Genomic DNA, 15,018 nt, shown 5'->3' on the forward strand with positions numbered 1-15,018 from the left:
AGTGTTTCCATTCAACACTGGTTCCCAAACTGAAAGCTGAAGGGATTGCATGTCAGCTGACAAATCTGCAAAACAGTAGCCTACAGTAAAAGATGTAGAAATAAAAATAAATATGAATAATGTTTCTAAATGTTTTAAAATACAATGGAAATAATCCTTCCATTGTTTTTTCTTCTTGTATTACGTAAAGCCAGTCACTGTGGTTGAGCACGGTTGAGGGACTGAAGGGGCGTTTGTCCCTCATGTTGTTACTACTCGGACAGGCTGCCAACATTTTTGAGATTTTTAAACGGTGCACGAGTTGGAGAAGGTTGGTGACCTATAACACATTAACAGCCACACAACACACAGTGATCCTGCTCCTCTCAGGAGTTGGTCACTTTATTGGCATGCTGTCGAACTGACTGAGTTATGCTCCCACTAAGATTACAGCCCAGTGACATCACCCTAATCACCCAGTGACTGACACAAACAGTGATTAGAGGTTCTTCTCTGGTGGAAAGAACAGGTCTGCTGACGCACTCCGACACAGTCAAACTGCAGCGATAACAGGATTATTCTGGGGTTTTTTCTCTGTGTTCTCGCTCTCACTTTTCTGCACTGATTCTGTGCAACAGGTCGTGATGTGTGAAAAGGACTGAGGTGCATTCAGACCACAGAGCCACACTCAGATAAGATGGAGAGAGATATGAAGGAGGCTGTGGAGGTGTGGAAAGCTCCAGAAGGCTACTAAATGGAGCCTGGTGAGACAGTTTCACCAACTGCTGTTGTCAAGAATTTACCTGAGCTTTTCTCATGAATGAAAGGTGTGATGAAGATCATGTGACATGTTGAAAGCTCTACTACTGCCTGTAGATGAAGAGTTAGGACTTCTCTTTTTCTATTAGAGGGACATTCTTGCATGTTGCAAGAGGTATTAATGTGTGACATACAGGTGGTAGCTATGGCGATGTGGTTTGGATGCTGTGGTGTTTGTAGTAGTTTGGTGGTCTCTTCGAAGGTTGCTATGGAACAAGTGTGTACCTACTGTTGTTATGAAGTGGTTTCCAGGGTGTTGACAGAAGTCAGACATAGAGCTCTCCAGGAATGAGTGCCAACAGGAATAAATCAAACCACAAGGGGAAGTTTAGTGGTGGTGATAGGCCTACTGAGTCATGTGATAGGTGTAGTGGGTTTATAGGCTAACATTAGCTTCTTATCCCCGGTTATTATATTTAGTCTGATCATAAAGTGGTTCATTAGCTATTTTGGTTTATCAGAATGTGTGTCATTATATGCTGTGGTGTTGTTAGGTGGTTGCTACAGTAACATGATGTTATAGGTGGTTGTCAGAGTGTTTGAGGTTTTGGTGATGATGCTGGCCGGTCTGTGATTGTGATGTTTTTGTTGGTGATCCTGGATGGTTAGCCTACTAATGTGTTGATGTTAGCTGTTAATACTGACACATGTATTTTCTTGAGTTAAAGGGATAGTTAAACATTTTGGCAAATTTGCCCATTGCCATAATCCCTATAGTTTTAGGGGTAGGATCATTAACTTTAATTGGCGGTGCAAGCTGTTTTTAGATCAGCGGGGCAGAGATACAAGCCACGTTTCCCTCATCAAACTCATCAAATACACAATCCAACAAGTTGTGACCTGCACATTCACCACGCTATGAAATAATCATGGAACGTTACGATTTCAGACACGGCTGCTGGGCAGAGTGATTTCAAAAGCAAGTACTGTAGTTCTGAGTATTTGCTTTATGTGTCATAATGTTACATAATTATACGTTATTATCTCATAGCGTGGTGAATGTGCAGGTCACAACTTGTCCACCAGAGCGTTTGGAGTTGTTGGATTGTGTATTTAGTTTGATGAGGGAAACGAGGAAATACCGTGCAGCTCACGTCTCTGCCCCGCCGATCTAAAAACAGCTTGCACCGACAATTAACGGTAATGAACCTACTCCTATGACTATAGGGATTATGCATTGAGCTTGTACATTTAGGTGATCCAGGTGGTTGCTGTGGAAGTAGTCAGTGGTTTAAAAGATGTTTTGGATATAGCGACGTCACCATGGTAATGGTGGTGTTCCTAATTGAGTGCTAGGTGGTTTCTATGGTTGTTCTGCATGGTTGCTAAGGTATGATAGTGACTGCAGCGTGTGTCCCTGCAGAATGTGATCTTACTGTCCAGAGGGTTGGTGTGTTCTGATGTGTCCCCACTCATCTGTCCCTCCTCCACCATGCTGCAGGACATCTTGCGTCCAGCGCGTCTCTGCAGCAGCTCCTTCCTCTTCCTGTTGGACAGAGGCAGCAGTTGGACGTAGAGGACGCCGCAGGGCTCGGACCGCCGCCGCAGTGTCCGTCCATCTGTCTCCTTCGGCTTCTTGTCCGTCTGTCCTCCGACTCTGTCCTCCACCATCATCCACGATGCGGACTTCCTCCTTTCTTTCCCTCTGCCCATCTCCCATCTCTTCCTGTCTTTCTTGTCCTCCTCCTCCATGTTGGATTCAGACTTCCTGCGTTCTTTCCTCCAGTTGGCCTTTTTTTTCTTCTCCTTCATCTTGTGGTCTTCCAATGTCTGTCCACAGGGTTCAGACCTCCTCCTCTGCATCGGTCTGCCTCTCCTGTCTGTCTGCCTGTCCTCCTCCTCTTCCTCCTCTTGCTCCTCCACTATTCCAAAAGGTTCACTCCTCCTCCTCCCCGTCCATCTTTCCTTCTCCTTCCACTTCTTCAGCATCAGGCTGCTCAGACGCTTCATCGCCATCAAAACTTTGCCAAAAATTCAAAAGGACCCCAACAATAAAACAAAAATAAAAAATAAAAAAACACAGGAGATTTGGCCACTTAAGCAAATATGGAATCTTCTTTTTACAAAACAAAAAATTAATTTACTGGCAATAACGTAATGTAATGTGATGAGAATTTTCTCATTTCTACTTTTATCTGCTACTATAATCTGACTACAGCCATATTTAATGCTGCTCAGTGAAAACTTGAACTAAACTAAACCAATGTAGGAAAGAGTACTATTCATCTATTTTAAACTAAATCTAAAATGTTACTGGATCAAATATATGAAAATAAACGCAGATGAATTACATCATTACTTTATTTAACTGACCTTGTGACAAACAAAATAAAAATAGTTTTTAAATAAATCAAAATGACTTTAACTAAACTGCAGTTTGATAACTGACTGAGGTGTGTAACTAAGTTAAGTGATTTCACCAATTTTTATCTAAGTAAGTGAAACAAGAGTTAAATTATTATTATTATACTATTAGTAGTAGTAGTATCAAAATGTAATGAAAAATTAATATAATTTTTCCTGTTCCAGCTGTGAAGAATCCAGTGAATCTTCTCTTCATGCACCTGTAGCTGCAGTTTTCCCCTGTAAGAGTCCAATTAAACCAATTAAACAGGCTTCATCAGAAGTCGACCAATCCTATGGCGCCACTGTCAGAAAATCTCTTCTGATTGGCTGCTGCATAATCTTGACTGAGTGAGTTGTTCTGACATCTGTACGAAACATTTTGAATAAAGTCAGTCACAGTGAAGACCAATACAAAATCCTGAATTCTGGGGGGTTGATGGAGAGATGAGAGGACGGGCATCAGACCAGCAGAACGAGCCAAAGACACAGACTGTCCAACCTGGTCCAGACGGTGGTCCTACAGTCAGACATCTGGTCCTACAGACAGACTGGTGGTCCTACAGTCAGACTGGTGGTCCTACAGTCAGACTGGTGGTCCTACAGTCAGACTGGTGGTCCTACAGTCAGACATCTGGTCCTACAGACAGACTGGTGGTCCTACAGACAGACATCTGATCCTACAGTCAGACTGGTGGTCCTACAGTCAGACTGGTGGTCCTACAGACAGACTGGTGGTCCTACAGACAGACTGGTGGTCCTACAGTCAGACTGGTGGTCCTACAGACAGACTGGTGGTCCTACAGTCAGACTGGTGGTCCTACAGTCAGACTGGTGGTCCTACAGTCAGACTGGTGGTCCTACAGTCAGACTGGTGAATTGTTGGAGGTGGGACGCGTCTCTCCAGCAGCAGAGTCCTGCAGAGTATCACTGCTCACTGTGTTTATGGTCTGGACTCTGTGTGTGTGTGTGTGTGTGTGTGTGTGTGTATGTGTGTTTGGCCTGTTGCCTTTGTTAGCCACACCTCCCTCGCCTGTCTACACTGTAAAAAATGTGGATGGTCAGAGGAGGCTGCGTCTGCTGGTATAACTCCACACCACATCTCTACTGTTCACCTCATGATCCCCAGGACAGGAGATGAAATATCTGTTGTCATGGTAACACTCCACAGCTGTAGGATGCAGTGTTTGGGGTGTCACTCGTCACCACACCACAATCTCTACACCTGCTAAACTTGAATGGAGACTGAATGGAAGAAAAGAGGACACCATGGCTTTAACAAACTGTCCTTCATGTGACCACACTCTCTCTCTCTCACACACACATACACACACACACACACACACACACACACACACACACACACACACACACACACACACACACTGTTACATTGTTAATAGGTGCTGGTGTTGCTGGCTGTCAGCAGCTCTACAGGGAAAACATGAGAGAAGCTCAACACCATGTTATGCAACAAGAGCCAATCACAGAGAGAAAGAGAAAGGAGGGTGATGGTGGTGGTGGTGGTGGGGGGGGGGGGGGGGGGGGGTTGCTGCTCTGTGACAAAAACAAAACTTTCCTTTTAAAGGTACATTGTGTAGGAATTACTCCCATCTAGCGTTGCAGTTGTATATCGCAATCAACTCAGTCGTATTTTTCATGCTGCATTCACGTGAAATTGGGCAGACGGCAGACGGCAGACGGATGACAGCCGCTGCACGTAACAGCATAAACAAGCCTCTATGTAAACAAGTGGTCTGTCAGCACCAGGCAAAACAATACACGTGACAATATGTTGTCATGGCGATGTGGTATTGTTTACCTGACCCACGTTTTACCGGCTTTCTCTCCACTTCTGTGACTAAAATGACATCTGGTTTGTTAGCGACGGCCGTCTGCCCGACTGCAGGTGAATGCAGCATCAGTGTAACGCTCCATTCCTCCTCACTGCGTTACCACGGTGACTTTTCACAGACGCCACCTCGACCTGAGCCGACAGCTCCGGTGTCTCCACTGAGTTTCCGTGGTTTCCTACCGTCACGCTGCCACTGAACGTAAAAACATGGAGACACCACATGGCAGCAGCACCGAGCTTACCCGCTCCATGGAGATATGAATGATATGAACGGCTCATTCAGAGCTGAAAGGAACACTTCACTTTGTTGATGGGGGGATTACTGATTAATGAAAAACAGACTGAAGAACCAAATAATCGATTTTCGTAAATTGATAACAGGAGAACTTACACAATGTCCCTTTAACAAGCTGTTTACCTACAACAAGCTTCATCCAGCTGCTGCACATCTGTCCAGTCAGGTGTAGGATGAGTCCCTCAGATAAATAATATATAGAGTGTTCCTGTGGCCCATGTTACTACATTCATTTTTGCAGTGTTTGTTTCGAGATGAGGAGAACAAACACACTCTGGCTCCAGCTGTGCCAGATGTGCTTCACTTGGTTTATTAAAGGATCTCAGTTAGAAGGACTATGAGCAATGAAGCAACAGCTTTCTAATGTCAAGTTACAGCAGGAGGGTCTGATTGGCTGAGACTGAAGACGCCACTCAGCTACTCAGGTCTGGACCAGAACCCTGTGGGGCTTCAAATCCACCACACAAAGCTCAGGACCACCACAGAGACTCAAATCCACTACAGAGACACTGGAATCCACCATGGAGATTCAAATCCACCACAGAGAGATTCAAACACACACACACACACACACACACACTTGATACTGCAGGCCACTTAACTGTGTAACCTCAGATGTTTGCAGCTGCACAACGGAGCAGCAGAGTCACAACACACAGCAGCTCTGTTGTGTAGCAGGACTGAACCTGCAGCCTGTTTGTTCGTCTGCATCGTGTGTTGGGGTCTTTGTGTTGTCACGTTGAAGACGATATTTACTGAACCTGAGTGCATTTGTGTTGAGTTCTCAGGGTCACCGTAGCAACCAGGACAAAAGATAAGATACTGTTGAATTATATTCTTTTTAACTCATTTATTCAACTTCATTTTATTTGATTTCTTTATTAATCTTTATTATTACCATTACATTTTCCTTTTCTGTTCCTGGTTTACCTGCTTTTGCTTTTTTACTGCCATGTGTTGAATATCTCTTCCATAATATTTTTTTAATGTAATTTTGTTATGATATTAGATGCACACAATGCTTGTAATTATCATTTGATTTGTCATTGCTTTAAAAGGAAACGATAGAAAAAAAGTATGATCAAAAAAAAAAGATAAGGTTGAATCCACTGTGGAGTGTGTGGATCAGAGCAGCGTTTCTAATACTCACTGGTCCGTAACGTTGGTTATTAAATATAGAGATAAAAGGGTGAAAAGGTCAGTTTTACTTCATCACTGCAAACAGAGAATAAAGTGCAGCCATTAGACTGAATTACTCTCTCACACACTGTGTTGGATCGGAGCGTGTACAAGGACACACATTCACACACACACACACACCAAGGACATGTCCTTGTATTGTGTGTGTATCTGTGTAAGCCTTTTTTTTTGCCCTCAGCTGGGTCTGGCAGGCTGGGGAGTAGGTGGACCGTCACTCCACTTCATGTCTTGTTAGTAGAGTGGTGATGTAAGACAAAAGACTGAACAAAAACCTGTGGAATCAGTTGCCCATCCCTGATCTACACTGGTGGAAAAAAAGTACACAATCCCCTGCACATGTGGATCAGGATGTATCATTTCTTGCTGATGAAACCCTTGGACGCCCAGATCTCGGTTTGTCTTCCAAGCTGCTGGTTGGTCTGGATTTCTGCAGAGTGAAGGACTGCATCTGCTCTTCCTGGCTCTCTGGAGGCAGCTGGACCTTCCTGGCTGAGAATCTAGATCTTCACGTTGTTTCGTGTGTTAGGTTAGCCTAGAAATCTAGCTGCACCCTAGCAGCAGCAAATATATTTGCTCCGTAGGGGGGTCTAGAAACGAGCCATAGGAACAGTCTCGAACACCGTTTGTGTTCACCAATCACAGCACTCTATCTGTTTAGAGAGTCGTTGGGCGGGCTTAACGCCATGATGACGTACATTTTAATTGGCTTGTCAGGCTAACGTCATCCTGCTCTTTGCTCTGATTGGTCGTAGCGCTACCCTATTGGTGCAGAGGCAGTTTGAAAGACAGCCTTCATCCCGCCCCCTGGATTGAGCCGAGGTCTACCGGTCGTTGCCAGACTAGACATTTTAATGATATAGTCTGGCTTGTCAGGCTATAAGTTCCTTGTTTTAGCCATTTGTATTTCTTAAGAACTTTCAAATGTAGGCGGCCCTGGTTCAAATCCTGTGTTGGGCAGTCCTTTCCTGCATGTCATTCCCCATCTCTCTGCCTCCCCCTTTCCTGTCTCTCTCTACTGTGTGCTATCAAATAAAGGCAAAAAGCCCCCCCAAAAAATACTTTAAAAAAAAGGACTTTCAAATGTGCTGGCTTCATATAGACACCAAGCACGGCAACAAAAATTATGTCTTTTTTTAAAGTAGATTTTTCACCTTTAATGATAGGACAGTTGAGAGAGACAGGAAATGGGGAGCAGAAAGGGGGGGAATGACACACAGGATAGAGCCGCTCGGTGCAGGATTCGAACCGGGGTCGCCTGCAGTGAGAACTATAGCCTCAACACATGGGGCGGGTGCTCTACCAACTGAGCTTTATAAAACACTGCCCCAAAATGATGTCTTTTAATAAAAAGCACGACCTTCATTAGTGGATCACAGGTACCAAAATTACCCAATACTCAAGATTTCTTATGTATTTCTATGGAACCAATCAATTTAAGTTTTTAATGGCCTTTTTAGGATTTATTTAGTATTTTGGCTGTGACTGTACTAAAAGAAATGGACTGGACTGGATCCACACATCCAGATTCTCAGCCAGGAAGGTCCAGCTGCCTCCAGAGAGCCAGGAAGAGCAGATGCAGTCCTTCACTCTGCAGAAATCCAGACCAGCCAGCAGCTTGGAAGACAAACCAAGACCTGGGCGTCCAAGGGTTTCATCAGCAAGAAATGATACATCCTGATCCGCACGCGCAGGGAAAAAAGATTTAAGGGTCTGAAAGCTTTTTTCCACCACAGTACAGTATCAATACAGAAAACTGTCACTGAAAATGTAGGTTTGCTACTGCAACCAGAAGGTGGCAGCATTCTCTCTCTCTCTCTGTCTCTCTCTCTTTCACACACACACACACACACACACACACACACACACACACACACACACACAGTACCTCTGGCTTTGCTTCTCTTGTTGCGTGTGAACAGTTTGATGCTGACGGGGGACGAGGAGGAGGAGGAGAGTTGATGGTTTGAATCTTTGGAGGATGACCTGAAGATCCCACTGAAGCTCAGCCTGACACACACACACACACAGAGTCAGAATGTTTTCCTACTGACTCTCCCTCCAGCCTGTGATCCAGTGTGTGTACCTGCGTGAGGACTTGGGGGGCGAGTCCTGCTGGGGGGGTCCGGTCTGGGAGCTGAAGATGGAGCTGGGACTCATCTTGGAGCTGGAGGTCCTGGGTGGAGCGGAGTGGGGGCTGGAGGGCTGGCTGAACGGAGTCCGCTGGAAGAAGCTCCTGGTGGGGCTGGCAGAGTGGCACACAGGGTCCAGCTGCTGGGGGGGGGGGGCAGAGGACAGAGGACAGACATGACCCTCCACACATCAACACAGTCAACAAACAGGAACATCAGACCTCCATCATCTGTGCTTCGATCTGTCAATGAGCTCATCATCTTCTTCTGTGGTGGATCTTTTTCTGTTTCCATAGCAACATTTATCAGTGACTGACAGTTGGATGCTCAGGTTGTGTTCACACTTGACTTTTTGTGAAGCAGTTTTCACAGTCTGAACTACATGGTGTGTGTGCTGTTGAGTTATCCAGCAGAAAAACACTAACTCATTTCACTTTCATTTACCTATAAATGTCACTTATTGAAGACTCTTTAACATATATCTGGGTGTTTGTTTTGCCTTTCGGCCCCAAAATGTGAGAATTGACAAGAAAAATCTGCAATTTTCCGGCTCCCAAGGTTGAAATCAATGTGGTTTTACGAGCTGTTCCCTCAGTTGTTTTCCAATGATGTAACTAGTTTTTGTATTAGCATAACCCCACCCCTAACTGGGACCAGTAGAAGGGGCGGGGCAAGCAGTGGTTCATTTGCATTTAAAGGGACAGACACTGAAAGCAGCCGTTCTGAACAGGGCTGTTTAGAGAGGATGAAAAGAGCTGTGATGTTTGATCCTTGGGGGGTTTTGACCAAAGCATGTCACAGACATGTCTTTAAGACACCTGGGAACTATTTTAATTTGTGGAAAAGGGGCAGAATATGTCTCCTTTAACGTTTCTTGCCTTCCTGCTTTTCTCCTCTCATGTTTAGGAGATAGCTGGGATTTTCTAATGGTCAGTGGTCTGCAGGAGTCAGGCTTCAGATCAGCACGCTGCCACACTTTTAAGAGACGCCCACTGAAACCATCCAATATCAGTTTGTAATAAAATGTGCACTGCAATGTGAATATCTGCAGAGCTTTATCGAGTGTAGATCTGTCTGACTCACTCAGCCGAGCTGTTATTCAGTGCATGCTGTTGGTGCAAATATGTTTTTATATGGGAAGACGACACACTGATTATATTCTACATGCAGCATACATTTAAATGTATTAGATTGTATTGTATAAAAGTGTATAGATGATGTGTCGATGTTTTTCCTGCTGCCGCCCACAGCAGCTGATTCCCTCCTGCTTCTCTACACTGGCAGAAAATACACAGCCCCAAGTCCAGTGTTGGGCATGTTACTTTAATAAAGTATTTAGTCATACTAACTTGTTATTTTCCCCCAACTGAGTTAGTAACTGAGGTATTACATAATAAAATTAATAATTGCCAGGAAAAGTAACTATTGCATTACTTTTTTAAAAATAAAATGCTCAAATTTTTTGTTTTATTGGACTCACCCCCCTAACCCCCCTGTTTATCTGGAACTAACCAACTCACCAACCAGTTCATGGACTGAAAAAACTGTGTAGCCTATAAACGTCCTACACTTAAGGTGTTTTTGTTATTTTGTGATGGGACTTCTTCAGTCAAGTTACAGGGCATTTTATTGTCAGGAACGGTAACGGCGTTATAACGGGGGAAACAGTAATTTAACGCCGTTATTCCCATGACTGCCTAGGTCACATGAACCCAACTATCCCTTTAAATGACAAATTCATCAAACAACAGCCTCATGCTGACTACAGGTTGAACCTCTCAGCCTCTTTAAGGCCTGTTTTTTAATCTCCTCAGATAAGAGCAGCAACTTGGATCTTTATCTTTTCATTTCTTGGGGCGCTGTTGTTCACACACCCGATGGTTAACGAGATCATCGACTGTTGGCAAAGGTCAAACTCTGGACCGTCCTGTTTTCAGCCGCGGAGGTCAGTAGACTGAGCCCTGAACCACTGACTCACGCTGACTCAGCATCGCTGTGAGCCTCAGGTCACCTGGTGATGCTGCTGACGTCATCACAGTGGAAATGGTTTGAATGAGTTCTTTAACCTTCCTCTTCCTTTTCTGGTTTTTAATGCATTAAAGTACCACAGAAATTTGTTTACTGCATCAAGGCTTTTTGATGTTGTCAGGAACCTCTATTTAAATGAAATAAAATGAAAAACATTTTTTATACTAAATTCTAAAATGCTCTGGTTAAAATTATGACATTTGTGTTGTTAGGGGTGGCTACGATAACCATAAGAACAATAATGAGAGTTAAAACTGAAAAACCTTTTCATGGATAAGGAGCCTAACAATAGAACCAAGAGATGAGAAACAAATGGAATGATAAATAATTGTTTTAGTTTGTTTTACAGCTGATTTAAGACTCGGGTCAAAACCGACCCTAACACCAGAGATGGCAGCAGAAAGCTGTAAGAGGAAGGTTCAATTGAAGTCAAGGGTACACTGAAAAAAAGGCCCAGGGGCCCACACCAACAAATATTAAAATCAACATTTTCATGGATGAGGAAGCCTAACGATGTAACCAAGAGAAGAAAAACTAATTGGATGAAAAAAATTGTTTTGAGTGTGTTTTACAGCTGATTTAAGACACGGGTCAAAACTGACCGAAAGCAGAAAGCAAAGGTTAATGAGAGGTTGGTTTTACCTTCCTGCTGCCTCCTCCCACCGCTCCGCCTGCATCTCCCTCCAGGAAGGGCATCACAAACACACTCAGGTCCTGCAGACACAGACACACAGTTTAAAAGCCGTCAGTGACACAGCTGACATGCACGTGGAGGGAATCGAACCATGGCCTGATGTTGGCAGATGTTTTGACCACTTTAGTTTCATGTGTACAACAGTTTCACTTTGTTTCTAAGGCAGTTTCTGAGTCAGTCTGTTTCCAACCAGGACACCACCAGGCTCCATCAGGCCAAACTGCAGACTGCAGTGGAAACGTGCCGAGGTGGAGCCTCCTCTCCTGTTGCATCATGGGACGGTTTGTGGGGTAAACATAGAGGCAGTGACAGATTATCAGTCAAACATCTGCTGAGGCGACAGCGTGGCCGAAACCAAACCCTGTGAGAAGATCAGATGTCTCATCTGTCAGCTGAGTCTCATGTCCACATACAATGATCTCATCTCCTGTAGCAATCAGCTGATCACTGACCGATCAATCAACCTGCTGATTATCTATCAGAGGATATTTGGCCTAAGACAAAAGCTCTTTGTTTCCAGTCTTTATGCTAAGCTACTGTATGCTAACCAGGAAGTAGATGTTGAAGGTGAAGATGAGTTGAGGAAGTCCTCAGGGTTTAATTCGTCACCCACCACCATCACTCTGTGTCTCACAGGAGTCTGAACATCTCTGGTCGCTATGGGAACCTGGAGTCTGGAGCCAAGTGTGTCCACCCACCCACCCACACACACACACACTGACAGGCTGTAGTAAGATGAGTTGGTGGATTGTACTCTGTCTGCTGCAGATTGTGATGTTCTTCAGTTGTTCAGGACTTAATGGACTTTAAATCAGATCCATCCTGAGGCCGTGTCTCTCTGTCTCCTCTGTTTCACCTCACCTGTCTTCTCCTTTCTCCATGCTGCTTGGACATGGACGAGGTTGAGCTCTAACCTTCTGCCTCCTACCTAACACCTCATTTCCAGTCCTACATGATCTCAGACTTCATCAGTCCTGTGACATCATCCACACTCTGTCTCCATGTTGGACACTGTGGATGCTGTGTGATGAGCAGCTGAGAGTCCAACAGTCCACAGCTGGAGGTTAGGACCTCAGGACCAACCCAGGAGCCCCCGTCTTTACTGATGTGTGTGTGTGTGTGTGTGTGTGTGTGTGTGTGTGTGTGTGTGTGTTTTTCTGATGGTGAATAATATTTCCTGTTAGTTGGATCAACCATGGATAACTTCACAGTTGGAGACTGTCTGGACAGAGGAGGGTGAAGTGAGTCACATCAGGCACTATGATGTCTTGATGGTATTAGAGAAACTAACAGTACTACAATAGACTGCAGTATAATACAGAAGTGCCTTAACCTATCTAATGACCAGCAGGAGGAAACAGTGGTCAGATTGTACAGAACTTTACTTCTCCATTTATTACATCACAGTCACTAGTGTGACTACTACTTCAATACATCGTCATGTTCACTTTTCAAATGCTGAGCATTCGTTTATGGCCAATAAGTTGGTAAACAACAAATGCCCAAGAGTCGACTCACACCCTGCAGAACGATGTGTGTATTAAAGCTCAATTAACACTAACTAAAAACTTAACATAATGTAACTTCATATATTAATATGTTTTAAAGGGTAAACTGAGTTCAGATTATATAAACAGTCTATGGTCTGGATGCAGTGAGGACCCTTCCTTGGACTTTCAAAACAAAAGCTGGGTCATTGGAATGATTTAATGTTGAGATACAGAAGAAAGAAAGAAAGAAAGAAAGAAAGAAAGAAAGAAAGAAAGAAAGAAAGAAAGAAAGAAAGAAAGAAAGAAAGAAAGAAAGAAAGAAAGAAAGAAAGAAAGAAAGAAAGAAAGAAAGAAAGAAAGAAAGAAAGAAAAGGATAAAGACACTTCTCTCCTGAAATGACTGAAATCACATTTGTTCAGACTCTGTAGAAGAAGTCACCAGCCGAGCTCAGATCATTAACTAGTGATACCACATCTTTAAAGCCATAACCTTTATGAATACATAAAGCTGCATGAGTGTTTCATCACATTGATGTTGCAACTCATATTAAATGTCACACATGCTGTTGTGATCTATGACTGCATTCAATTTTACATGATGATCAAATGTTCTGTATCCAATAATTGTAATTGTTATGATTTCTATCAACAAGTATCTGACTATTTCTCACATCCACATCAATAAAGTAAAAGGTGATCAGACATGAAAGTGAAATGTTCAATATCTCTCTGTGAATGTGTGTAAGGAGAGTTAGTGTGTTAGTGTCAGAGAGCGGATCAGTGCTGAGTTTACTGCAGGATGACTGTACACAACACACAGTGTTTAGAAAAGTCTCTCTGATGTTTTTAATGTGTTGATGTGAAAATGAAGTTTCAGCTGCTGCTTGATCTGATAGATGGAGCAGCTCAGAGGATATTCATCTGATTCCACTCTGATCAGCAATCAGTAAAGGTCCCTCAGCCCAGAGCAGACACACAAAACACATGCAGGCACACAAGAGAAACATGGCAACAACCTGCTGTACACACACACACACACACACACACACACACACACACACACTGTACCTGTATGCCAGTCTCCAGAAATCAATAATCCATTTCTTCTGCTCTCACTCTGACTGTGTCTCTCTCTTTCTGACACACTCACACAATTTTCTCTCTTTTAACTTTCTGCCCCTCCCCTCTCTCTCTCTCTCTCTCCCTCCCTCTCCCATCCTTACCTCCTGTTGTTTACACTGTGTGTGTTGGAGGTTTGTTAACTCATTAAAGGTCCCATATTATACAGTTTTTCAACCATTTCACACAAGTGGTCCAACCACATTGTATTCAGAGTGTATTGCCCCCAAATCAATCTGCAGCTCTTAATCTCAGCAATCTAAAAGTAGTTCTCCAGAGTAGAGGTCTACACAGGTTTATGAGGACCCAAGAAAACCTGATCCAACCCGAGACCCATACCTGTCCGGGTCTTCGTTTTAATGACATCACTCGGGTCGGGGTTGGAACCTAATCAATTGCCTCTGCTATTGGCCGGTGTGCAATAGCTGGAGTGGAACTGAGATTAAAATTCCTCATAAAAATTGCACAATTATGTCAATATTTTGCCCCTGTTTCTACCGCGTGCTGCTGCCAGTCTAGCAGTATCTAGTCCGCTAACCCTAGACGTCAAAAGTCATGTGACCGTGTAGTAGTCCGTTAAAGCCTACTGCTAGCTTGGCTATTTTAGTTTTTTATTTCAGGTTTATCGGATCTGTGTGAATTAGCCGACCCGTATCGGTATCAGATCATTCTCATAGCTTTACTCTCCGGCACGCACGGACTCTGGATCTCTGGTTCTATCGGGTTCAGACACGTCAATTTCGACCCGAGACGACCTCTACTCCAGAGCTCTCCTGAGAACGAGCCGTTTCTGAAAACCACATCCACTCCACACTGGTCACGGGGAGAGGGTGTGGTTTTCGCTACCGGTACCATGTGATAATCAGGAATAAATGACTTGTAACTTGTGCTGCGTTCATAACAACTCAGAGGTCGGAATTCCCAACTCGGAAATTTCCGACTTCCGACATCATCAAAAAAAAAACATGGATACCTGAAGGAAGTACCATAGTACCATACAACAATCACAGCTTAATATAAACGTATTTCATATACTGCAATAATACACAAAAACATGCATTCAAACC

General features: G+C 43.8%; 2 protein-coding genes across 4 annotated transcripts in view; both read right to left on the minus strand.

Annotated features, from left to right (window-relative positions):
• Positions 1-11,363, minus strand: part of LOC146966983 (5'-AMP-activated protein kinase subunit gamma-2-like) — a 36,765-nt gene extending 25,402 nt beyond the window's left edge. For 2 of the 3 annotated variants that reach the window (XM_085764088.1, XM_085764087.1), the window contains exons 1-3: positions 11,291-11,363; positions 8,575-8,762; positions 8,377-8,498 (exon numbers count right to left, since the gene is read on the minus strand). In XM_085764088.1, coding sequence (XP_085620214.1) covers positions 8,377-8,498; positions 8,575-8,762; positions 11,291-11,344 — 364 coding nt within the window. In that variant the 5' untranslated portion in view covers positions 11,345-11,363. The remainder of the gene's footprint in view (positions 1-8,376; positions 8,499-8,574; positions 8,763-11,290) is intronic. The other variant, XM_085764089.1, reaches the window with a different exon arrangement.
• Positions 2,080-2,837, minus strand: LOC146966984 (uncharacterized). Its single transcript, XM_085763970.1, has one exon. It carries the CDS (start codon positions 2,752-2,754, stop codon positions 2,080-2,082), a length of 675 nt encoding a protein of 224 aa, XP_085620096.1. The 5' UTR covers positions 2,755-2,837.
• Positions 11,364-15,018: the final 3,655 nt, after the last annotated feature.

The sequence above is a fragment of the Trachurus japonicus genome, chromosome 20 (genome assembly GCF_045865225.1).
Source record: "Trachurus japonicus isolate A0001 chromosome 20, Traja_1.0".
In the NCBI taxonomy this organism is placed as follows: Eukaryota; Metazoa; Chordata; class Actinopteri; order Carangiformes; family Carangidae; genus Trachurus; species Trachurus japonicus.